The 27,540-nt window shown below is 41.8% G+C and overlaps 1 protein-coding gene across 1 annotated transcript in view; it reads right to left on the bottom strand.

The window, feature by feature from the left end:
- Window positions 1–4,119: 4,119 nt before the first annotated feature.
- The window catches only part of UBE2R2 (ubiquitin conjugating enzyme E2 R2), a 58,954-nt gene continuing 35,533 nt past the window's right edge, over window positions 4,120–27,540 (bottom strand). Inside the window, exons 4-6 of the mRNA XM_033935335.1 lie at window positions 20,626–20,723; window positions 9,865–9,999; window positions 4,120–5,222 (exon numbers count right to left, since the gene is read on the bottom strand). Of these exons, the coding sequence (XP_033791226.1) occupies window positions 5,003–5,222; window positions 9,865–9,999; window positions 20,626–20,723 (453 nt within the window). The 3' untranslated portion in view covers window positions 4,120–5,002. The remainder of the gene's footprint in view (window positions 5,223–9,864; window positions 10,000–20,625; window positions 20,724–27,540) is intronic.

Raw genomic sequence — 27,540 nt, 5'->3', positions numbered from 1 at the left:
TTATTTTTCCTTTAAGTTAGTTCCAGTTTCTCTTTTGTTCTGCTGTCCTGTCTTCTGCAAATTCTTCAGTTACTGCCCATTAGTTTCTTCTACCATGGTCCAGCATTTCTCCCTCTCTTCCCTCCCACTGTACAGCATCCTCACTCTCTTCTGCCCCTGGTTCTATCTCCCTCTTTTCCCCCCTCCCCACCCTTGCACAGCATTTCTCCTCCTCTCCTCCAGCCCCATGCCCAAAGTAGCTTTTGCCCCTCTCCACCAGCCCCACATATTTCTCCTATTATTCCCCTCCAGCGTCATACCGCATTCCTTCCTTGTATATCCCTTTCCATCTGTCCCTCCCTTCTCTTCACTAGATCCAACCATCCTACCCCCAGCCCACGCAGCATCTCTTTCCCTCCCTTCCCACCCACCCCCAGCCCATGCAATGTCTTAGCAGCCTCTTCAGCTCAGTGGCAGCATTCCTTCACTCCTCCACACTTCGGGCACACAACCCAGGAGCCATCCCCTCTGACATGTTTTGCATCAGAGGGAAGCCCTCCCTCCAAAACAAAACATGTCAGAAGTCTTCCAGGTCAGCTGTTAGCAGCATGGACAAATGCTCCTGGAAGCTTGAAGAGAAAGGCAGTAGGCTGGGGATTGATGAGGGAAAGAGATGTTTAGAAAGAGCCCAAGTGCAGCTGGATACAACCCGATGCTGAGGAGGGTACCACACCCCATGTAAGCCCCCAAACAAACCAGTCCCATCCCTATGATTCTGTAGGGGACCCTTAAGGACCTGGAGGGGATTCCCACAAACTCTAGAGCAGTGGTTCCCAAACCTGTCCTGGGGGACCCCCAGCCAGTCAGGTTTTCAAGATATCCCTAATGAATATGCATGAGAGATTTGCACATAATGGAAGTGACAGGTATTCATTAGGGATATCTTGAAAACCTGACTGGCTGGGGGTCCCCCAGGACAGGTTTGGGAACCACTGCTCTAGAGGATTTCTGTTGCCCCTGTTTCTGTGCAGCTCTCTACTCTCAAGGGAGTTGAAAATCACTCTTGCTGGTTAGTTTGAAAGTGTTCTTAGCAAGCACAGGGCATAGGCTTGAGCTACTATCAGACGAACACATTGGTCTGAAATGAGTCCATCACTGGGAAAAATGGAGTGGTCTAAGGAAATACTTTTTTTTACAGAAAGAGTGGTAGCTGCATGGAACAGTCTCTTGGTAGAGGTGGTGGAGATGGAGACAGTTTGATTTCAAGAAAGCCTGGGATAGGCAGGTGCGATCTCTCAGAGAGGAAGAGATGATGGCTACTGCAGTTGGGCAGACTGGCTGTGCCATTTGGCCTTTATCTGCTATCATATTTCTAGTCTGCCTCCTATAAGGAGAGTTTGAGGAAGAAGCAGAGAAATGCTGGCTATGCTCTCTAGAAAGGAGTGAAAAGGACTGCTGCTGTTTGACAGGTTGAGGTTTTTTTGTCTGTTTTAAGTAGGACCATTGTGGGGAAGATCTAGATGGAGAGGAAGACTTATTCTAGCAACATTTAGGGTTGTAATAAGAACATCTAGAAGTGGAATATCTCCTGGATGATGAAGGATGAAAGGTCTGCATCTTAAGTTATCTTCTCTGTTTCTTGATTTTAGCTGCAGCTTCATACTGCCTTTTCTGAAGCTGCTCGGTACTGACATGGAAGGGAAAACACCCGATGCAAAGTCAAAGGACTCAATGGTCCAGAGAGCTTGAGTAGAAACAACTTGAAAATGGTCGATGCTCCTGGGATTAAAAAAAAGGGCTTAAAGTGGCCCAAAGACCAAAAACAGGTAAAATTGGTAAAAATGAAAAACTTGGAAAAAATAGAACATGAAGAAAACAAAGAATTATGTCTAAAAATGATGGGAAAGCACCTTAAAAAAATATTGAAAATATTTGCAGTGAGAACACCAAAGACAGCTTCTCAGCTCCATGGACTGATGAACTACATGTGAGAATACTATACCTGCTTGTCCGTGGAGAAAAGGGGAAGCTAGCTTGAGGAGTAATATTTCTTTAAACAAAGCCACCCCCCACCCGGAAGGATCCCATGATAAAGTTTGAAAATAGAAGCAACCTGAAAGTAAAGAAGCATCATGCTAGAAGGGAAATGTACCCTGAAGGAGTCAGCATTCTTACTTCAAAATATCAAGGCCATCAGTAACAAAATCCGAAGGTTCAGGATATGTGCACAGGTATACAGCCCATAGGGCTGCCTATCGTGTCAGCTCTTTTATGACTCCAAGAGCTTGGCGCTTGATCAGAATTTTGTTTATTGAATCTTAAAATATACTTTGTGAGCTTCAATTCTATATATATAAGCAATAAAACAAATGCCTCAATCTGTACTAGGGTTAAAGTGGCAATTGTAGACAAAGGGATACTAAAGTAAAGTCTAGTTCATGTTTATCAAATTCTTCTGCTATTTTTGATTCCATGTGGCCTTAATGGGATACATATCTGGTACTTGACAATTCAGAATATTTTGCAAGGTTGAAAATATGAATTGTCATCCATAGATACAGCAGCAAAATTAGTTGTGGGGAATCATTTACTATCCAATGTAATCATCCCCCTACTGCTGCAAAATGTTACATAACTACCAATTGGGGAGAACCAAAAATCTGCCAAATGACAACTGTTCCACTGAACACAGGAAACATATGATGGGAGGACAGGATTCCTAAGGGCAGATTTTTTAAAAAAGTGTTCCTTTTCTGAAATACTGTATACTAAAATACGTAAGCAAGTCTCAGACCCAAAAGTCTGCATATGCACCAAGGTATGTTACCATTAACAAATGCCCTTATATTACAATCTTTCATGAAGACAGTTTTTTTTTCCTTATTGTTTAACTTTAAGACAAAACCTTGCAATGAAGCCCTTACAGCTGTCAGTATAGATTTGAATACATTTTAGCTGGAAATTTAATCTCATGTATAAACAAGATCATCATATGCTAAAAGTAGTTCTACAAAACTGTATGATCTTAATGTATGGAGAAAGACAAGTTTCAATTAAAGGTAAACCTGTTGGAACAAACATACACCTCATTTCCTAAGCAGGAGATTCTATCCAGTGAAATACTGAAAATAAAGCTGCAATTCCGAAGAATGGGCTTTGACAGAACAGCAGCTGTAGTGTTAATAGAAGACAGCATCTCTCCACTGGACTTGCATTTTGGCATGCACAAATGCAGAAAAGTTTCAGGACCACAGGACTTAAGGAGCAGTAGCAATGCAAAGCTTGAACCAGATGCTTTTAGTTTCAAAGGGGTTTAACATTCTCCTCATTTTGCCTTGGCGCTGTCTGCTTGACAACTTCTAGAGTTGGCTAGCAGTTCATTATTGCTCTATGAATCTGCCAAATTGCTGACTCGACTACTTCCTGTCCAGTCTACTTGTTTGTACTCATGCTGGCAGAGCAAAAAGCATGTTGTCCACACAAAGAAAGCCACAGGCATTTTCATAGATTTGAGCCTACTGCCTCATCCACTAAGGATTTCAAGCAGATGAATGTAAAGGTTACAGAAATTTAAACTGTCTTTACATTCTCCTCCCCATATCTTAACAGTCTATTAATGCCTGTCCTTCACAGTTCAGCAACTTTCAAAGCCTTCCCAATTCTGAACCTTGTTTTTATCATTGCAAATTCATACACAGAATCCCAGAGCCAAATACCTGGCTACTTACTGTGCACATAATCCATCCATTATACTAATAAGATGGGGGAAAGGGGAAGACAACTCCCTCAATATTAGCTAGCTTCAGTCGTCTGCTCCAGCCAGGAACTTAGTATTTCTTACACCTTAAAGACATTCCTGGTTAAGAGCACCCATCTAAATTTTGCTGCTAGGGTACATAATAAAGGCTCCTAGAAACAGCGCCTTAAGCTTTCCTTGTGACATTAGCTAAAGAATCCAAGCTCTTTTCTATACAAATCAAAGAAAAGCTCTTGCGTTCCCAGATACAGTTTAAGAGCACATCTTTGAAATGCCAACTAAGACTCAAGTTAGGGCATATTTCAGGAGCATTATAACAGCACAGATTTTTTTTTTTTTTGGGGGGGGAACTCAAGACAAATAGCAAGCAAAGGGCTCAGCTGGAGAAAATAAGTAAGTATCAAATGTTTTATTCAGGGCTCAAATTGACAATCATTACAAACATTAAATAAAAACGCATTACCTCTCTGGGCCTCAACTGTAGCTGAAATATGTAGATATAGATATATATCTATTTGCATAGATATATATGCATATGTTTAAAGGAGGAATACTGTACCTTCTAGTAACACATTCCATTATGCTTAACACAGTAGCTTACCATTCTCCACCCCACATCTTAAAGGAGAAACAGAAACACCCCTAAAACATTCACCATCACTAGTTTAAAAAATATGAGCACACTGTTATAGTAAAAGGATCACCTAAACCTTGGCAATTTCCTGCTTTATTTTTTTTTGCTACTGAATGTTGCACAAAGGATCTAGACCCAGCCTCCATGTGGGCTCTCAGCTTCAAAATGCTTGTAGTACACATTCTACTGTGGGATGCAAGCATTCAGGCCCTCAACGGCTCTAACACAAAAAACCTCAAAGACCTCCACTTTTTGCTGTGCAATTTTTTTTTTTTGAAAGTGGAAAGGGAGAATTTCTTAAAAAAAAAAAAAACACAAACAAAAAAACCCCAAAACAAAAAGAATCATAATACAGTGATGAAAGGGTTAAAGAATGCAAAGAATTCATTAACATTCTGCAGAGCATTCCCCCACCTCCTGGCGTGCTCCCCATCAGAGGTCCATAAAAAAAGGAGCAAACTGAAATCTCACACAACAGGAGACAGCAGCAAACAGTTTGTTCTGTTTTTATCTCCATATATATATTTTTTTTTTGCTGGACTGTTGCTAGGTTACTGCTACTCCTTTTCGGCCTGAGTATGCAGGGCGCGGAGAAGGGGGAAAGGTTGGGGGAAGGGCCCGTTCTCAGCAGGTCACGACTCCTCATTCCCAGAATCATCATCATCATAACAGTCAGCATCTTCCTCCTCTTCATCTTCGTCATCAATGTCATCGTCATACAAGTCGTCGTAAAGCAAGTCTGAACTGTTATCATTGGAAGGCACTTTAGTTTTGATGCAGTACTCAGCCAGGGTGGTGGGAACCTTCACACCATCCTTTTCTGCTTCAGCCTTAGTAGCCAAAACTTGTTTTCTAGGAGGGAAGCCAAAAAAGAAAACAGCTGTTAAACACCAGAATATTTGCCATTTGTCCCTTACAGCTCAACTAGAGTGAAACATCATTAATCCCCAAGCTTAATTAGATAGTTCCTTAAGTACACCTTCTGTTTACAATAAATCACAGGACTGGCAACCTCAGTCCTTGGGGGCTGCAACCCAGTTGAGTTTTCAGGATTTTCCTAATGAATATTCATGAGATCTATTTGTATGCACTGCCTATTTTATGCATAAAGATCTCATGTATATTCATTGAGGAAATCATGAAAACCCCAACTGGGCTGCAGTCTTCAATGACTGAGGCTTCCTACCCTGCAATTGATAAAGTTCTTTAGATTCAAAACTTATTTAAAATAGTTAATGCTCTGTCACACAGCTAATCTAACATCTGACTTCTCTCAGCAATTGATCACCATCATTCCAACTAGCAGCTTTTTTTTTTGGGGGGGGGGGAAAAAGCAATTACAATTGCAATTACAACAGTCTACTAGAGCTGTTGGGTTAGATCAGTGTTTCCCCAAGTCAGTCTTGAAGTATCTCTTTATTAATCAAGATTTTCAGGATATCCACAAAGAATATGTATGAAAGATTTGCATTCACTACAGAAGTGGTTCCCAACCTTGTCTTGGAGGACCAATGGGCCAGTTGGGTTTTGGGGATAGCCTTAATGAATAAGCACGAGAGAGATCTGCATATAATGGAGATGCCAGGCATGCAAATCTGCTCCATGTATATTCATTAGGGCTATCCTGAAAACCCAATTGGCCTGGGGGGGGTCCTCCAGGACAGGGTTCAGACCCACTATCTTAGATTATGACAAACCTCCTAAAAAAACTTTTCAAGTTACCATTGCATAATCATGTTAAGGAGGCCCTCTTGAAACTGGGAGACTTCTTTCTGTTACTACAGCCCCAAGAAAAATTGATTCATTCTAAAGAATAATTTCTTGTAATTACAATTACAACACCAATTGTTGCTAGTGGAGTTGACCCTTTAAAAAAAAAAAAAAAAAATCCTCCAATACCAGAGTTTATGCTTCTGCATATTGGGATGTGAGGGTTGTACTATGGACAAATTTGGTCACCATCTCTACCAAAATTCTATGTTGGCCAACAGAGTGCTTAATTACAACTTCTACGTGTCATTTTATTTTAAACATCTTGTAAAGAAATTGGCTGACTGAGCAGTATATTCCCCCAGAACATCTTGTGGATTTTCAGCAGATCACTGAAGACTTCTATAAACCAGAAAATATATAGCATGGACAGCATTTGATGCTTTTAAAATGTCATCCAAAGCATCTGCCATGTCTGTTGCTGTGAGGCGTCTTCCTTGGCTAGAGTCTCCGACATGGATATTAATCTTCAAGACTGTTTAGCCAACATTCTATGCCTGGGGGAAGAACTCTTCAGTGACAAAACAGAGGCTGACACAGCATGGGCAGAATTGGAACTCTTTGAATAGATCAAAGATTAACCCCCCCTCTTTTACTAAGGTGTGCTATGCTTCTCCATTAGTTGCCGTTTGTTTGTAATAGTGCAGTCGTGCATCTGATCCACCAAGATCTTCCAGCCATTCAACAGGATTCAGGTCTGCACTATTTCCTGGCCAATCCAGACATGACATGTCACTTCTTTTTGTGCCAAGTTCTTAATTTTCTTAGCAGTATAGCAGAGGGCATTGTCTTGAGAAAGATCTTTCTCCAAGGTTTCACTATACTAAGCTTCTATTTCGGGTAACTGTCTTTCGAGAACCTTCTGGTCCTGCCACATGGTCCCCTCAACAATGTGCAAGTGGCTTAGGCCATACACATTAATTGCCCCCCACATCACAGAAAGTGAATGTTCAACATTTTGAACTAGTGCGGCCTGATGCACTGATTCGAATCAATTCATTTCAATGAATTAATTCGTCTGAGCTTAACTATTCTGAGTGAAAAAATATTTCCTCCTATTGTTTTAAAACGTATTTCCCTGCAACTTCAAGTGTCCTACTCTTTGTAATTTTTGATGGAGTGAAAAATCGATCCACTTGTACCCATTCTACACCACTCAGGATTTTGTAGACTTCAGTCATATCTCCCCTCAGCAATCTCTTTTCCAAGCTGAAGAGCCCTAACCTTTAGTCTTCCGCATACGAGAGGAGTTCCATCCCCTTTATCATTTTGGTGCAGCTATATTTTTCTTGATATAGGAGAACAGAATACACAGGACTCGGTGCTCGGGCCACTGCTATTTAGTATAAGAACTTAAGAAGTTGCCTCCGCTGAGGCAGACCAGAGGTCCATCTCTCCCAGCAGTCTGCTCCCGCGGCGGCCCATCAGGCCTATTGCCTGAGCAGTGGTCCCTTATGTAATAATAATAAATTTTATTTTTGTATACCGTAATACCACGAGCAGTTCAGAGCTGTTTACAGAGGAAGAGACTGTATACAGACAGCGATGTTACAGAGAAAAATTTCTAGTTATCACTGGTAAGCTGGGAGTAGCTAGTCTGTCCGAAAGTGTTTCAGGGAAGTTACAAGGCAGGAAGGAGTCAAAGAGGAATTTGTCAAAGAGATAGGTTTTAAAGGTTTGAGGCCATGGGAAGATTACCCACTTGTCCAGAAGAACACCTGGAAATAAAGTTATAGATGTTTAAACGTATGTATCTTGTTCAGACTGCTTTTAAACCAATGATATGAAGTAACTGGCCACAATTTTGAACAGTGTGCCTAAGCATATGAAACCCACACAGAATGGCCCATATTAAGCATCCGTTTAATAGATCAGAGCGCAATATTCATAAGTTAAATATTTTCTTTAAAATCATTCTGATCAAACCAAATTGCATCACTACTTTGCAGATATAGATTTAGGTTCTGTTTAAAGGCAGTTGGCATAACAGCTAATTTAGTTATTTCTTCCATTTGTGCGTCACACATACCTATATAAGCTCTTGGCGACACTAGAGGAAAGGGTTAGATGAGGGTAGGGAGGACAATGGAGGGCAGGAAGATACAAGTGATTAGGTGCCAAATAGATGAGTTTTCAGTTTCTTCTGGAATTTAGTGTGGTTAGGTTCCATCCTGGTCATTCCAAGTTTTCACGCCTAGAAAGGTGAGCATGGAGTGGAAAACATGTTTGTATTGCAGATTTTTGGTGGAAGGGAGATTTAGAAGTATTCTGCGGGAAGTAGACCATGCCTTGGAGAAGAGCCGCGGAGTTTCCATAAAGAATACAGTGAATGATGCATGAAGTTTTGAAGGTTATTCGTGACGGGATGGGTATCCAGTGCAGTTGCCTGATGAAGGCTGTAAATCGAGTCATATTTTCTCAGGTTGAAGTTTAGTCTGACAGCAGTGTTTTGGATGAGTTGCATTTTGTGAATCAGAGTGGTGTTGATTCCCATGTAGATGGAGTTGCAGTAGTCAAAGTTGTGGAAGTATCATCAGCTGTACAACTAAGGCAAAGTGGTGTTGGTGAAAGTATGGTCCGATTAGTCTTAGTTGTCTCAAGGTATAGAGCAAGGCTGCCCAAGTTCGGTCCTCAAGATCTACTGGCAGGCCAGGTTTTCTGGATATCCACAATGAACCTGCATGAGAGAGATTTGCATACCAAGAAGGCAGTGCAGGCAAATCTCTCTTATGCATATTTCATTGTGGATATCCAGAAAACCTGGCCTGCCAGTAGATCTTGAGGACTGGACTTGGGCAGCCCTGGTATAGAGGGATTTCATTCGGAGACTGGAGATTTGTGGTTCCATGGTAAGGGTGGAGTCCAAGATGCAATCTAGGATTTTGGAGGATTCTTCTACAGGAAGGGTCTTGCCTGATCGAAGAGTAATGCTTGTTGGTACTGTCTGTTGGGGTGTGTTGAAGTATAGAACTTTGGTTTTAGTTGTGTTTAATTTTAGTTTGTTGGTAGTCGCCCAGATTTGGATTCTTTCAGTATTATGTGAGACTTTGTTGGTGATGTCCAAGTGATTGTTGGTTATGGGAATAAGGAGAAAGATGTCGTCTGCGTAGGATAATATGCTCTTGTCTTCAAACTTAATGTTACCGAGAGAGCTCATGAAGATGGGGGAGAGTGGGGAGTCCTGTGGCACACCACAAAAGCTTTCCAGGGGTTGGAGATCTCTCTGTTCAGTTTGACGATGTATTCCCTGTTTTTCAGGAAATCTGAGAACCATCTTAGCACTGTGCCTGTTATGCCAATTTCTGACAGTTCTGTTATTAGTAGGTGGTGGTCTACTGAATCAAAGGCTGCTGAGATGTCAAATTGGAGGAGTATTGCTTGACTTCCTGTACTGAGTAGCTGTTTGGTTTTTGTGATCAAGGTGAGGAGAAGTTCTGTGCTGTTTTACTATTTGAGAAGAGAAAACCATTACCTAACATAGCTGGGTAAAGAGGATGAAAGATGTAAAGTGACTTAAACATTTAACTGATTTTTGGCTCATCTTTTACACATATGGTCCCAAAACACCATATGTAAGTTTAAAATCAGTTCAGAATTTACTGTTTTTGGTACTCAACGGTCCAACAAATACAAAAACTGAAGTACCAATTGCTGTGGTCAATATGCAGGATAAATACACCTGATTTTTAAGCATCCATGCTCCTATTTATCTTGCACAGTTTACCTAATGATTTCAGCATATTCTTTGTCTTTTCCTTTACTGTCCCTCCATTTTCTAAACATTACTGAGGCATCCACATTGGCAGGAGAGAAGGTGTTGGGTTCATTAAGCAAGGAGATAACACTCAGCAGTATAGTCCTGAAAATAAAAATACAAACGTGAGTTCCAACGTTTCACAAACTTATACATTAAGCAATGCACCATTCTTGTTGTATTAGTTCATTTGCATATATACAAAAAGGACAAACATTTGAAATTAGTTATGATTTAACAAAAATACCAAAAGATACTTTGCTGTCATCTACTTGTTCAAAATCCCTCCCTCCAATGTCCCTAACTGACCTGTATTGACAAATACAGGCAACAAAATCCATTATTTAAATCCAGCATAACAGTGCCATTTTTACTGGCCTGATGAAGGTAATACATTTTGACTAACTTGAGTTAATTTGGCCCAATATAAAGGCCATCACCTACAATCTGTAGGCCAACTCATTTCCACCCACATCCATGTGGACTCATGCAAAGGCAGCATTAGGTGTACACATTTGAGAAATATCTTTATGATGTGCAAAAACTAGGCCTGCACATCAATTAAAATTTTTAATCGCACAATTGCATAATAGACATCAGATGTCAGCTCTGAGGATTTACATGTTTCAGTTATTAAACAAAAAAGGTAAGAATTTTATCTACGGTAATCATTTTTGTTCCCCAACTCTTGTTCTGCTTCCCTCTGTGAACATAATAGCCTTACTAGGGCAGACCAATGGTCCATCAAGCCCAGCAGGCCATTCTCACGGTGGCCCATCCAGGTCACTAGTACCTGGTAAAAACTCAAGGAGTAGCAATATTTCATGCTACTGACCAGGGCAAGCAGTGTCTTCCCCCATGTCTCTCTCAGACTATGGACTTTTCCCAAGGTCAAGAACTTGAATTTTCCTTGTCAGAGTCTTATTAGTGCAGTTGCTACTAAGTTTTCCAAAGCTAGATAGCTCCGATTGCTGCAATATAAGCTAGATTAAGTTATGGATTGCTTAGAGCCAAGCGTTCAAGCAGCCATTAGGTCTGGTGACGTCACTTCCTCCAGCAATAAACAGTTTTGGGAGGGGGGGAGAGTCAAATTATATAACACAAATTGACAATTAGAAAACAAGGTTTGAATTTATAACTGAACTGTTTCAAAGCGACTAAGCAAAATCTGATTGGGATAGGTTGGTGTACAAGAACATTTACACTGTATGCTCCTGTTTTATGGAATGCTCTTCTTGTTGACTCGATAAACAGAATTTAAATCACAATTACCTGCTTTTAGCTTGAATTTTGAATTATGAATTTTTGAGAAGGAAAAACTTAAATTTAAAAGAACCTATAACAATATGCATATTTAGGGTGATGTTTCAGGGGATTAGTTTTATGCACACCATGATAGTAATGAACCTCTCTTCCTAAGAGAAGGTATGTGGCATATGCGAAGGAGTCTGTTAGAGAGCTGCCGATACTGCTGTTTGGAGGGAGGTACGTCAGTCGTGTGGTAGGGAGGGAGGGAGGAAGGAAAAAATAAGAAAGATGCTGCAGAGGGAAGGCACAAGAGGATGGGTGAGAGGGGAGGAAAGATGCTGCACATGTGGGGGGACAGAAAGGAAAGAGGAAGGGAGAGATGATCATGGTACCTGAAAAAAACAAAAACCACAAACCCAAAAAAAACCCATCCCTGAAAATAAGCCCTAGTGTGTTTTTTGGACCCAAAATTAATAGAAGACACTTATTTCAGGGAAACACGGTACTTGGTGGGACCATGCTCCATTGGTTATAATTTTGGAGTTGGTGGCAATTAGTTGATTCATTTTTATGAAACTCTGAATGTCATCCCCAAATTGAGAAAGATAAAATACTTACCTACAGATTAATGATAATGGTGAAGTTACTCAGGACATTCTTTGGGAGGGATTCAAAGCAATTCTAAGGATAATAGCACTACAGGCACATAAGTAAGATCATAAAGCCATAGTCTTAACTCCTAGCTCAACTGGCAACTCTGGAATTCTAGTCTAAAACTCAGGGTCATACCTCTGCATTGACAGAACAACTTCATAAAATGAGATTAAAGCTGCAGAACTCCGAGTAGAGGAGATAGCAAAACATTTACAAAAAGATGCAACAATCCAAATTTGAGTTTGGAACTACAGCCAGTTGGCTTTTAGCCTCCAAATTGCAAAAACATCTCAAAATCATAGCATGACAAAAGAGCGGGACTTGGGTGTGATTGAATGCGATGAACTTAAGGTGGCCAAACAGGTTGAAAAGGTGATAGCGAAAGCTAGAAGGATCAAAAAGGGATCAAAAGGTGACCCAGGAAATTACAGACCGGTGAGTCTGACCTCGGTACCGGGGAAAATGGCAGAAACATTGATAAAAGAAAAAATTGATGAACATTTTGAAAGAAACAAACTTCTGATAACCAGCCAACACGGTTTCTGCAAGGGAAGATCTTACCTAACTAACTTATTGCACTTCTTCGAAGGAATTAACAAACGGATGGACAATGGAGACCCCATAGACATCATATATCTTGATTTCCAAAAAGCCTTTGACAAGGTGCCCTATGAACGCCTACTCCGGAAACTGAAGAACCATGGGGTGGAAGGAGATGTACATAGATGGATCAGAAGCTGGTTGGCGGGTAGGAGACAGAGGGTGGGAGTGAAGGGCCACTACTCGGACTGGAGGAAGGTCACGAGTGGGGTCCCGCAGGGCTCAGTACTAGGGCCGCTGCTATTTAATGTATTCATAAATGATCTGGAAACCGGGATGAAGTGTGAGATAATAAAATTTGCAGATGACACTAAACTATTTAGTAGAGCTCGGACTAAAGAAGACTGTGAAAAACTGCAAAGGGACTTGAACAAACTAGGGGAATGGGCAACGAGATGGCAGATAAAGTTCAATGTTGAGAAATGTAAAGTATTACATGTGGGAAACAGAAACCCGAGGTACAACTATACGATGGATGAGAGTACCCAAGAAAGGGACCTGGGGGTGATGGTGGACTTGACAATGAAGCCGTCGGCACAGTGCGCAGCGGCTGCTAAGAAGGCAAATAGAATGCTAGGCATCATCAAAAAGGGTATTACAACCAGAACGAAAGAAGTTATCTTGCCATTGTATCGAGCGATGGTGAGTCCGCATCTGGAGTACTGCGTCCAATATTGGTCGCCGTACCTTAAGAAGGATATGGCGATACTCGAGAGGGTTCAGAGGAGAGCGACACGTCTGATAAAAGGGATGGAAAACCTTTCATATGCTGAGAGATTGGAAAAACTGGGACTTTTTTCCCTGGAGAAGAGAAGACTTAGAGGGGATATGATAGAGACTTACAAGATCATGAAGGGCATAGAGAGAGTAGAGAGGGACAGATTCTTCACACTTTCAAAAAATAAAAGAACAAGAGGGCATTCAGAAAAGTTGAAAGGGGACAGATTCAGAACGAATGCTAGGAAGTTCTTCTTTACCCAGCATGTGGTGGACACCTGGAATGCGCTTCCAGAGGGCGTGATAGGGCAGAGTACGGTACTGGGGTTCAAGAGGGAATTGGACAACTTTCTGCTGGAAAAGGGAATAGAGGGGTATAGATAGAGGATTACTGCACAGGTCCTGGACCTGTTGGGCCGCCGCGTGAGCGGACTGCTGGGCACGATGGACCTCAGGTCTGACCCAGTAGAGGCATTTCTTATGTTCTTATGATGCTAGGGTGCATAGGGAGAGGTATGGCCAGTAGGAAAAAGGAGGTATTAATGCCCTTGTGTAAGACTTTGGCGAGACCTCATTTAGAATATTATGTACAATTCTGGAGGCAGAACCTTCAAAAAGATATAAAAAAGGATGGAGTCAGTCCAGAGGAAGGCTACTAAAATGGTACGTGGTCTTCATAAGGCATACGAGGACAGACTAAAAGATCTCAATCTGTATACTCTGGAGGAAAGGCGAAGAGGGGAAATGTGAGACGTTTAAATACCTATGTGATGTAAATGCACATGAGTCAAGTCTTTCATTTGAAAGAAACTCTGGCATGAGAGGGTATAGGATGAAGTAAAGAGGTGATAGGCTCAGGATCAAAGGAAATACTTTTTTACAGAAGGGTGGTAGATGCATGAACGTCTCCCGGAAGAGTGGTGAAAGCAGAGACCATGTCCGAATTCAAGCAAGCCTGGGATAAGCACGTGGGATCTCTTAAAGAAAGGAAGAGATAATGGTTACTGCATGGGCCATTTGGCCTTTATCTGCCATCATGTTCCTATATCCTTGCAATCTGAGATGAGACTGAGAATTATGTTCTACAACACAATCCATACAATATGTGTTCTTGCAATACTATACTCAAGTTGTACACACCTGATATAGCTCCAGACATTACCTTTTTAGATACAGTGGACTTACCCATCCTTATCAGATGCAGAGGGGCTTTCTACTCAGATTACTTTAAAGGAAGTGAAAGAGACCATTAAAGACCTCAGGCCCCAATACAGGTTCTATAAATGTTGGCTCATTTTACTGAAAGTTTTCAATGGACTAAAAGGCCTTCCACAACTGCCATTTTCCTGGCATATTTCACTTATAATTTTTCAGAAGCCAGGAAGAGATTCCTTGCTGTATGGCTCTTATAGGAGGTAAGAACCTAGATTGTGAGCCCACTAAAGTGAGATAGTACCTGTATCTGTGTATAGTGCTATGTACGCCTAGTAGCGCTATAGAAATGATTCTTTCTAAATACTGATTTAAATCATATTTGATTTCAATCAAATCCACCCTGGGCAAGGCTGACCATATTTGTCCTTTCCTGTGCTTTTTTTTATTTATCTATCAAGTTTCAAATACAAGTCACAAGAGAAAATCTTGTTACATGAAACAGATACACAAATAATTTTAAGGAAACTAATAAAGTACAATAGACCTTATTTATGGAGTACACAAAACCTAACGTTGGAGACAATTAAGGTAGCTTTCCAAAGGAAAAGCAATAGTGTGAACAATCTTCTTCACATTCTAGTTCCCAAAGTTATTCTATGATGATGATCTTAACTTCTAGAAACTCCTTCAAATGGTCTGGAGAGAAAAAAAAGTATACTTAGTTCTCCAAATGCGGACCAAGCATTTACAAGGGTATGCTAGAAGAAAGGTAGCACCCAAATAGTCTCTAGTATTAACGAAAAACATTTTTCTTTGTTCTCGTGTAGATCTTGAAACATCCGGATAAACCCAAATTCTTTGGCTCCCCCAAATCCTTTGAGAATTTTTAAGATATAATCTTAAAACCATATTCAAGTCCTGCTCAAATACAAAGGATACTAAGAGCGTTGATCTCTCAGTAGCTTCAATTATAGTTTGTTCCAAAAGATCAGAAACATTTTCAAAATCAATCTGTATATCTCTTTTCCATTTATTTTTTCAGGATTTTTATTTGGCAGGTAGATCTTATTTACTTGGGGAATATTGTTAGAGTAAATCTTTAAATTCTCAATTAGAGTCATCAATAAAAATTGTTAAAATTAAATTCTCAATTAGATATTGTTTGGAAAGATCTATAGGCAATGTTCCAGGGGTCAATGAAAAATTCCAAAATCTAAGATTTAATCGTTGGTTGAAATTCTCCATTTGTTCCAATTTTCTATGTATTTTAAGGATTATTTTTTATCATTGCTACCTTGAATTGTTGTAAATGTTGAATATCTTCCTGAGTTTGCTCGACTCGGTCAGTAAGATCCATTTTTACAGAGTCAACCGTTTTAGTTAGGTTATCAAGTTTAACAGTTATATTTGTTATCTCCTCTGATGACCATTACTGTACTCTCCAAACACTGAAGCAGTAACCTGAAGAAGCCTCTGAGTAGGCAGAGTTCCCAGTCACTTGTTCTGAATCTTCAGCTCCTCTGCTACAGATGCTGGGCCCTCGATGGAAGACCATGTACCTCCACTTCAGGGATCGTATGTCTCCTGCTCCAGAGCCCCAGCAGTAGCTAGACACGGAGGAATTATGGGTGCTGGAGGAGAAAGAGATGTTTCTAGCCCCAGGAGAGAAGGCTCTCCAAAGCCAGGTCGACCTCTCTGGATACTGCGGAAGGCAGCGCTGCAAAGAAACGATCGACAGTTTGCTGGACGGGAGAAGATGAAAGGGCCAGCGAGGGTATGGACCTAATCACCACTTTTCTCTTTGAATGTGGCATAAGTGGAAAAGAGGTAAGAGGAAACGCTGCAAAACACCAGACCTTCCTCGCGGCTTCTCATACCATACTGCCATCTTGACCACTCCCCCTTCCTGTGCTTTTGATAATGCTTGAAAACCATAGGAACAAACACCAACAAACAAAATACAAGAAAACTACAAGTAGAAACACATGGAGTCTAAGGGTATTTCAATTATGGTAGTCAGGTGTACTTAAGTCAATAAAAAGGACTCAATTTTGAAGATTTTTGTGCTTCAAGTAAAACCTTTATTAGAATGACCCTTTAGGATATGACTTAGTATGACTTTTTTAGTTCAAAAATGTTTTATTAAAACCAGAACATAGAGAACAAAACTTATGGTGCACACCAGCGATTACACATGCACAACATTCAATACATTACCAAAAAGAAGAAAATATGAAATAATGATCAAATCAAATGAGATGAGCCAAAAGACATTATGTATGATATAAGTAGTGAAAATAAAAGGCATTATCTGGATGTCATACACTAGAGGAAGGACTCAATGAGAAAATAGTATTCAGTACAGGGACAACACAGCGGTATAAAAAAAAAATTTGATGTTGAAAAATTTCAGTCAACCCATTTTTTAAGAACCAAGGAATCAATCCTAAGATTGATGAGGTGTAGCGGAGTAGTCTAAAAGAGGAGCCCAGAGCTTTTCAAATTTCTTAAATCGACCCCAACTTCTCTGCATGCGTTCGTATTTGGCTACTAAACAGACCATATTCCAAGTTTTTCCAATTGGAGAGTATGATTTTAATTGCAATGAGGATCAGTATATGTAATAGGTTATTGTTTTCTTCAGTGAGGGAGATTTGAGTTTCAACACCTCCAATAATGAGGACCGCACACGACAAGAGGATTGTCTATCTGTAGTAGGGCACAAATGTCTGTCTAAATTCAATTCCAATAATCCTGGATTAGAGGACAATCAAAAATCATGTGCCACAACGTGCCTGTTGAGTGTTTACAGGACCAACAACTGCCATTCTCTTTCGGAGCTAGCTTCGCCAAACGACTCATAGAAACATAGAAACATGACGGCAAAAAAGGGCTACAGCCCATCAAGTCTGCCCACTCTTCTGACCCACCCCATCAAGTCTGAGTGCTAATGACCCAGTTCCTTAGCTCGACCCCTGTAGGGATCCCACGTGGATGTCCCATTTATTTTTAAAGTCGAGCACACTGGTGGCCTTGACCACCTGCACCGGAAGTTTGTTCCAGTGATCTACTACCCTTTCTGTGAAGAAATACTTCCTGGTGTCACCATTAAATTTCCCTCCTCTGAGTTTGAGCGGGTGCCCCCTTGTGACCGAGGGTCCCCTGGGGAAGAATATATCGCTTTCCGCCTCGACACGACCTGTGATGTACTTAAATGTCTCAATCATGTCTCCCTTTCTCTACGTTCCTCAAGAGAGTAGAGCTGCAGTTTGTCCAGTCTTTCCTCGTATGGGAGACTCTTGAGTCCGGAGACCATTCTAGTGGCCATTCGCTGGACCGATTCAGCTTGAAGCACATCTTTTTTGTAGTGCGGTCTCCAAAATTGCACACAGTATTCCAGGTGAGGTCTCACCATGGTTCTGTAGAGCGGCATTATGACTTCAGGTTTGCGGCTGATGAAGCCTCTATTGATGCATCCCAACATTTGCCTTGCCTTGGATGAGGCCTGCTCCACTTGTTTGGCAGCCTTCATGTCTGCACTGACGATTACTCCCAAGTCCCGTTCTTCTGAAGTCCTAGCTAGTGTTTCTCCATTCAAGGTGTAAGTTTTGCATGGATTTCCGCAGCCGAGATGCATGACATTACATTTCTTAGCGTTGAAGCCCAGCTGCCATGTCGAAGACCAGTTTTCCAACATGATCAGATCCTGCGTCATACTATCCTCAAGATTGTTTTCACTTACTATATTACACAGTTTGCCATCGTCGGCGAACAGTTTCACTTTACCCTGAAGCCCTCGGGTCAAGTCTCTTATGAATATGTTGAAAAGGGATGGTCCCAGGACTGAGCCCTGCGGTACTCCGCTAGTCACCTCCGATGTCTCAGAGAGGGTGCCGTTGACCATCACCCTCTGAAGTATTCCACTCAGCCAATCACTGACCCATGCAGTTAGCTTCTCGCCTAAACCCATCGATTTCATCTTGTTTAATAGTCTGCGGTGTGGGACACTGTCAAACGCTTTGCTGAAATCCAAGTATACTATGTCCAGAGACTCTCCTTGATCTAGCTTTCCCGTCACCCAATCAAAGAAGCTGATAAGATTGGATTGGCATGACCTACCCCTAGTGAATCCATGTTGACGGGGATCCCTTAGGTCTCCCTCATCCAAAATCGTGTCTAATTTACCTTTAAGTAGAGTTTCCATGAGTTTACACACAATTGATGTGAGACTCACTGGTCGGTAATTCGCAGTCTCTGCTCTGCATCCCTTTTTGTGCAGAGCAGTCCAATAAGCGCTGTGCAAGAATGAAGTCTGTTGAAATGATGCTGATTTACATATTTTAGAGGTACGAGACCACACTGTTTTCCATGCAGTATCAGAGACATCAAGTTGCAGCTCTTCATTCCATCATGTCTGTACCACATGTAGCCTCAGGACCCTTTTCAATCTAAGAGCCTTATACCGCTGAGATGCCTCTTTTTTTCTTGAAAGATATTAAGTCGCTTATGGCCATGAGATCTGGGGTTTTGTTCACTGTAGTATTGGAGCGTAAGTACGCTTGCAGAGCATACCTCTAAGATATTGGGTTATAAGCTTAATACAGCCAAGACAGAATTGACGCCATTGAATAAATTCACCTACAATCAGAAGTCGGTGTACAGGACTTTCAATGGTCCACAGTTAAATTAAAATACCTAGGTATTACTATGACTCGAGTCATACGTTTCGTATCTTAAAAGGGTCATCCTAATAAAGGTTTTACTTGAAGCACAAAAACTTCAAAATAGAGACTTTTATTGGACTTAAGTACTTTTGACTACCATGATTGAAATACCATTAGACTCCACTTCATGCGTTTCTACTTTTGATAATGTGCCACTCTTTACAACATCTCATTGCTGGATCTTAGTTCCTATGTAGCCCTTCTACACTCATTTTTAAATAACTGCATGACTGCAGCTGCAAATGAAATATTTAAGAATTGCTTAGGATATATTTAACCTGAAACTAAATGGATCAAAGCTTCTTTTTTTTAATAATATGTAAAGCAGCACAGTAAAGTTGTTTTAAAATTTATTTAGTATTTATACACCACTTATAGCCTAAGTGGTTTACATTCAGGTACTCAAGCATTTTCCCTATCTTCTTGGTAAGCTCACACTTTTTATCTAATATAACTGGGGCAATGGGGGATTTGAACCCACAACCTCAGTGTCTTGAGGATGTAGTTCTAACCACTGCACAACACACTCCCCACTACGACTGCCTCCAATGCACAAGTTAAAACTACAATGAAAGTGGTCTTTGAATCCAAATATTGGACAAGATGTGGTAAGGATTTAGCCTCATACTAATTATTTCTAGAGTGCTGCTAAGACGTACATAGTGCTGTACAGAATCACAAATGAGTCCCTGCTTGAAAGAGTTTACAGTCTAAATCAGTGGTTCTTAACCTTGTTGGAGGAACAGAACCCCACCAGTTTCAAATGCGTGTTCACCGAACCCTTCTTTATTGGAAAAAATAAAATATGATTTTTACAAATTCAAAACATAGGTATACAGTGAGGGAAAAAATAATATCAATTTTGAAAACAAAAAAGTTCTCCTACATTTCGAATAATAATGCAATTAGGACGCCGACTCCCATCACGTTCCGACCACTTTCGTATTTTGCTCGACATAGTTAGTAAAGGATTAAAATATTAAGATAGGTATCACACGACGTACCATCACAACAGTTACAATTTGACTACTGTGCGCATCAAATCCCCTGCAGCACAGATAGGCCAAGCGATGTTGCGTGATCACCTGCAGCCAATTATGGACAAGCAGGGCGTATCACGAATCATAAGCGCTTCGGTCACGTTCAATCATCTATCAGTTAAATCACAAATTTTGATCAGGAATTGATTGATGTACAAGGTGTTAGTTATAGATTGATAGATCAAGAAACCGAGTACACGATCAGTATTGATCAAAATCACTGAATAACTGATAGATGATTGAACGTGACCGAAGCGCTATATGAGTCGGAGCTGTGTTTTGACCTCCGCCGAACCCGCGAGACTGACTCACCGAACCCCTGGGGTTCGGTCGAACCCAGGTTAAGAACCACTGGTCTAAATAGACAAGACAAACAGGATGCCAGGGTGGGGGATATAGTTTGACTAGGGTGGTGAGCAGTGGGGTTATGGATTGAAGGTTATATTAAAAAGGTGTGTTTTCAGTCTTTTAAAAAAGGAAGCAAAAGAGGACTACCTGGTTCAGAGTATTAGGCCCAAGAACTCAGTGGATCATCCTTAAAGCATCAAACTGATTTTCAACCACATGTGTTTACACTTTGCTCAGACCATTACCTGACATTCTGTGTGGGATTCCACCTTTCTGACGGTAGCTCTCCACTTTGTGGATCATCAACTGGTGGGTGAAGAATTGAGATGCATACGTCTCCATTCTAAAACAAATATATTAAAAAGTATTATTGGGGAGCTACTGTAAAAAAAAGTCCACAATACAGGTATAAAATGCTTGAGTTCTCAGATCATTAAAAATTCATGCTGGTGAATCAAAAATCCAAGATCTTTCCTATCTGTTCTGTCCAAGCTACACTACTCAGTAGCATGTGTTTGACCTAGAGTTTTCTCCAGTTTGAGGTTCCACAACTAGGCACTATACAAGAAGGACCAGAGTGAATGGTGCAAGTTCATGACGTGTTGTAAAAAAATAAAATACCTGCCTGAATTCAGTGCGGTTTATTCAAACAGAAATTAGCAAGTTAAGGGATTTCACTTCATTTTCTAGGATGTAGCAGAAATTGTAAGTTCAAGGTGGCTTGCACTATTTCAAGTACATTAAATTGTAAGCATTTGAGAAAACTGGAGTACCCGAAGAAAATGGGAGATAAAATGACTTGAAGGATGTCACAAGGATTATTAATGTAAAGTGGATTTTTAGATTCCAAAATCTAATTTGCAGTAAATTTAATCACTATCAGAAAGTTTCAAGGTCAAATAGAAATCTGAGAATGATGTCCAACATCCAGTAAAACTTAAATTGCAGTACCATACAGGGAACCTGGGTTTAGATACCAGCTTAAGTCATCCATTTCACAGGCCTTCAAATATTTGTGACTTTAGGATCCAAGACTGAATGGGTTCTAGGACTAAGTTGGGGAGTATATAAGATAAGGAAAATTCCTGGATAGTTATGCTGAAAGACTCTTGGCACTTGTCTTATCTGAGGTAGAGGTCATGTATTGCCATGCTACAGAGCAGCAATGGTTGAACTGAGCTCTATACAACCCTATTTGGCCTGGATTTTCTCCACTAATCTAGACTATTAGAACCTTACTGACAGTCCCCTCAATCAAGGACTTATACTATACTAGAAACACTATATTTTCTGCTGTCATGCCTTCACTCTGAAAATTCTCTAAACAAGTTTAAAACACACCTTAAAATGTTTCTATTCAAAGACGCCTATCTAAATTCCAATTGAGAACCCCAAAAAAGGGAAAATAAAAACTGAGAAATGCTTTCAAGAAACGACATTCCCCTTCCCCTCTTGTTTTATCCCTCCCCTTTTTCCTTCCTTTTATTTTCATAATGCAATTAAAAATCTTCCTCTCCCCCTTTCCCCTCTCGGCACCTACCCGTCTCAATTATGTACTTGTCTTGGCCTCAATCCTCCCTTTTTCTTTTTTATTATTTCAATTTATTATTTTCTTTTAAGCAATTCTAAATATTTTAAATATCTTTTTAATTTCTATTATTGTAAACCGACCAGATACTTGTGCTATAAATAAACTTGATCTATAATAACATAAGCAGTGCTTTCATCGAGAGAAGGAGTGCTATTTAACAGTGTCTAAATTGCTTAATAAAGAAAAGGAAAAGCTGCGGCCAGCAGATACCAAAATGGTGGAATAGTTAGCTCCACTGAGTCCCTCCATTAGTTTAGCCTGGACTACCAAAAATCACAGCTGAATATACTGCAGCAGTTGAAGCCACTCTGGACAAAAAGTTACAACGAATTTATGACAGAACGAGGAGCTCATGACTAGATAGTTTTTTAGAACTGGATGCGGGCCTACAACGTACCATTGCCCTGGAGGATCGTTTGACAACACTACTGCAAACTCAGGAAACATTACAAAAGAAGATTCTAGAGCTGGAACAGATCAAGGATTTGGAGAATTGATCACACAGAAATAGTCTGCGACTGGTGGGATTACCAGAAACGATTTTAGATAAAGATCGTATAGGATTTCTGGAATCATGGATCCCTACAACATTGGTGCTTACTGAACACTCACAAATTTCTGTGTGGAGAGGCCAATCACTTGGGGACTTGTGAAGAGGCCATTAGATGTCAAGTAGCGATTTTCAGAATACTCAACTTCAAACAATGGATTTTGCAATCTATTTGATCAGGTCAGTATTTACTCTACCAACAAAAACCAGTCCTCTGCTTTTAGGATTAATCATCTCGGGTACAACAGCAATGGAAAGCTTTTACATCTATTTGTTTCACGCTATATAAAAAACAGATTCAATTCATATTGAAGCTTGGTGGGATAATCAAATTTCACATGCCTATCATATGCATTTTTTTTGATCAAGCGAAGAATGCCCAAACCCTTTTTTGATTCACCGTCATCGGAATCTTCATCTACTTGAATCACTTGTAACTTCTGGTAACACCTGGTGGAATAATGCATTGTGACTCCATATTGGATGGTATACAGGAATTTAAAAACTAAGTTATACTAGCCTATGTGATACATGGGTGTAGAGAATCGAGCAATAGTATATGTAATCACGTACTGCCTATTGTTAATTAGTTGCCTGTCCAGTATAGTTGGATTTAAATTTGTGTTGTATGCAATTTGTACTTTTTCACACCTTTGTTCTCGTTATTCTCATGAATTGGTGCATGAGGTAATGGTGCAAGGGCCATTTTGATAAGTGATAATGATCACATTTGATATAATCCCTGGAATAAGTTCATACAGGAAATCCAATACAACATTTAACTTTGATGCAACAATTTTTATTGAAAACTGCTCCTCAACCCCACCCCACCCCGCTACATCCCCTACAAACAATACCCAACAACAATCATCTCAAAAAGCTCCAACCCCAAAACAACCAAATCCCAACCCATCCCACAACCCGCCCGGTTCAAATCGATTCACTTCGGGTCAATCGGTTCAAATTGATTCAAACAAAACTAATCAGCCTCCTGATTTGGTGACTGACCTTCCACCCTCAACCCCTAAAGCAGGATCGGCAATGCTGCCTCTTGCTGGCTGGCCGCTGCCGCTCCTGCTTTAGAGGGCGAAGGGGGAGGGTCAGTCGGGAAGTGCTGCGGTGTCCAGCTTCCCCCCTGGCATCCCGCGCATCCATTTACCTAATTCCAGCAGGAAGCAGCCAGCAGAGAGGATTGCTTGTACTTTAGCAATCCTTGCAGGTTGCCATAGGCCTCAGGAGCTGTCTTCCCTGTGCCGCAATCTTGCCTCCGATCTCAGAGTAGGTGCGGGACTGTGGCAGAGGGATGACGGCACCTGAGGCCTATGGCAACCAACCTGCAAGGATGGCTAAAGTACCGGTGATCCTCTGCAGGATGCTCCACTGCTGGCATTAGGTAAATGGATGTGTGGGAGGTAAGTGAGGAATATGCAGGCCTTTGGGGGACAGGCCTTCAGGGGAAGGGGCCCTGGTGTAGAAGTACATGGAGGGAGGAAGGGAAGGGGGGTTCAAAGAGACGTGCATATGCTGGACTTTGGGGAGGAAGAAATAATGGATCTAAAAACAGGAGAGGGAGAGAGATGGTGGACAATGGGATTTAGGGAGGGAAGGAACAGAAAGGGAGAGATGTTGGACACAAGGGATGGTGTGGAGGGGTGATAGAAATACTGGATAGAAGGGTAGTTGGGAAGAGAAAAGGAGAGATGGTGGACCCTGGGGTGATGGGGAAGGAGGGAGAGATGAAAGGGTAGTTCAGAAAAGGTGGATCTGCGGATGGAGACGAAAAAAAAATGAAAGATGCCAGACTTCTGGAGGAGGGAAGGGGAGGACAGAGATGGAAGATGGATGGTTAGCACAGAGAAAGAAGAAAATGACAAATGGGCAGGAGACCCTGGTAAGCGAGTTATCAGAAGACAACCAGAGCCTGGGACCAAAATGATTTGAACAACAAGACAACAAAAGGTAGAAAAAATAATTTTATTTTCTCTTTTGTGATTACAATGTCAGATTTGAAATGTGTATCCTGCCAGAGGTGGTGTGAGACTGAACATGAGCTAGGATTTAAGAGAGGAAGTCTTTCTTTATTTTGTTTACACCACAGCACCAGTGTGGGTAGGAGAGGACAAAGGGAGTGAAGGGACAGCACAATTACTTAACGTAACAGGTGTTATCCAGGGACAGCAGGCAAATATTCTCAACATGTGGGTGACGTCACCGACGGAGCCCCCTAGCGGACGTTTTCACAAGCAGACTTGCTTGAAGACCTTCAAGCTTACGATTGGCTCGCGCATGCCCCTCCCGCCCGACCTAGGGCATGCATCTCCTCAGCGTGGCCTCAGTTCAGGTAGCTAGCAGAGAAGCCAACCATGGGGAGGTGGGTGGGTTGCGAGAATATCTGCCTGCTGTCCCTGGATAACACCTGTTATGGTAAGTAACTGTGCTTTATCCCAGGACAAGCAGGCAGCACATTCTCAACATGTGGGAGACCTCCAAGCTAACCAGAATGGGATGGAGGGAGAGTTGGCAATTTAGAACAGATTTTGCAAAACAGACTGGCCAAAGTGGCCGTCGCGCCTGGAGAAAGCATCCAGACAGTAGTGAGAGGTGGCCTGTGACTCGATCCAGCAGGGAGAGACCATCCTGAGCTTAACAGAAAGAAATACAAGCGGTCAACCAGTTAGAAATGGTCCACTTAAGAGACAGAGCGACCCAAGCTATTAGGATCGAAAGAAAGGAACAGCTGGAGAGCAGAACGATGAGGAGCGGTGCGCTTCAAGTAGAAGGCCAGCGCACGCTTATAATCAAGAGAATGTAGAGCCACTTCCCCAGGGTGAGAATGGGGCTTCGGAAAAAACACAGGAAGAACAATACATTGGTTGATGTGAAAATCAGAAACAATTTTAGGCAAAAACTTAGGATGGGTATGGAGAACCACCTTATCGTGATGGAAGACAGTGAAAGGTGAGTCTGCTACCCAGTTTGAAGCTCACTGACCCGACAGGCAGGAGTGAGAGCAATAAGAAACACAACTTTCCAAGTAAGATACTTTAAGTGAGCCCGCACTAGCAGCTCGAACGGGGGTTTCATCAATTGAGCAAGGACTACGTTAAGATCCCAAACCACCGAAGGAGGTTTGATTGGCGGATGAACGTGGAAAAGGCCTTTCATGAAGCGGGAAACCACAGAATGAACAGAGACAGGCTTCCCGTCAATCGGCTGATGAAAAGCAGCAATGGCACTAAGGTGGACTCTAACTGAAAAGGACTTGAGGCCAGCACCAGACAAGTACAACAGATAATCCAGGATAGTGGCTCCAGTGCCGAGTAGCACACCAGGAAGAAAAGCGGGTCCACTTCTGATGGTAACATTGGCGAGTGGACTACTTCCGAGACGCCTCCAGGACATCCAGCACAGGCTGGGAGAACTGGAACGAGGGCATTAAGTCTCGAGGAACCAAGCCATTAAATGCAGAGACTTGAGGTTGGGATGAAGCAGAGAACCCTGACTGTGTAAGCAGAGAAAGAAAAATGGGCAGAGGAAGAGGCTCCCTGGAACTGAGTTGCAACAGAAGGGAGAACCAAGGTTGTCGGGGCCACCGAGGAGCTATCAGAATCATGGTGGCACGCGAAGACTTGAGCTTGACGAGAGTCTTCAGAATCAGAGAGAATGGAGGGAACGCATACACGAACTTGTTCGTCCAATCCAGAAGGAAGGCATCTGCCTCAATCCTGAGAGGAGTGTAAACCCTGGAGCAGAAGCAGGGCAACTTGTGATTGAGAGGGGACACGAACAGATTGACGTTCGGAGTCCTCCAACGAGCAAACACCTGACGCAGGGTCACAGAATGGAGGGACCACTTGTGAGGCTGCAGAAGACGACTCAACTTGTCTGCCAAACAGTTCCGCTGGCTCTGAATGTAGACAGCTCGAATGAATATGTCGCGGCGAATGGCCCAATCCCAGAGCCACATCGCCTCCTAGCACAGGGACCTGGACCCCATGCCCCCGTTTGTTGGTATAATACATGGCGACCTGGTTGTCCAAGCGAACTAGCACCACCCAGTCGCGAAGTAGGTGACAAAAGGCTTTCAGAGCGAGGAAAATCGCTCGAAGCTCCAGAAGATTGATGTGACAAAGGCGGTCGGCATGGGACCAAAGACACTGGGTGCGCAGACCGTCCAGATGAGCCACCAAGCATAGGTCGACGAGTCCGTCGTGAAAACCTTTTGCGGAGGAAGAGCATGAAACAGAAAACCTCTGGACAGATTTGAAGAGAGCATCCACCAACGAAGAGACTTCTAAACTAAACCTTAGGTTTGTATACCGCACCATCTCCGCAAGCGCAGAGTTCGGCATGGTTTACAGAAGTTGAGAGGAAAGGAACTACAAAGATGGATATAGGAGAGGTACTGAGAAGATAGATAGGGACAGGGTACTAGAGAACGGGGGGTGATTAGATTTTTGAAAAGAGCTAAGTTTTCAAGTGTTTGCGGAAGGATTGGAAGGAGCTAGAATTTCTGAGCGGGGATGAGAGGTTGTTCCAGAGTTCTGTGGTTCTAAAGGGGAGGGATGTTCCACGTTTTCCTGCGCGGGATATACCTTTTATAGATGGGAAAGATAGTTTCAGTTTTTGGGAGGATCTACTGGAGAGTGGGTTTGAGGAATTCCAAATTCCAAAAGAGTGGGATAACGGGAGGAAGGACACCATGTAGAATCTTGAAGGCTATGCAGGCACATTTATGGAGGACTCTGGAGTATACTGGGAGCCAGTGAAGCTTGGAGAGGAGTGGGGAGACATGATCGAACTTGCCTTTTGCAAAAATAAGCTTGGCCGCGGCGTTCTGAATTAGCTGAAGTCTATGAAGGTTTTTCTTAGTTAGGCTTATATAGATGGAGTTGCAGTAGTCTAGTCTAGAGAGTATGGTGGATTGAACGAGGATGGTGAAATGAGAATGATAAAAGCAGGATCTTACTTTCCTCAACATATGGAGGCTAAAGTGTCACGACAATGCGTCGAGAGAGA

This window comes from Geotrypetes seraphini, chromosome 1 (assembly GCF_902459505.1).
Source record: "Geotrypetes seraphini chromosome 1, aGeoSer1.1, whole genome shotgun sequence".
Lineage (NCBI taxonomy): Eukaryota > Metazoa > Chordata > Amphibia > Gymnophiona > Dermophiidae > Geotrypetes > Geotrypetes seraphini.
The sequence above is the reverse complement of the archived record's forward strand: the minus strand, read 5'-3'. Positions and strand labels throughout refer to the sequence as shown.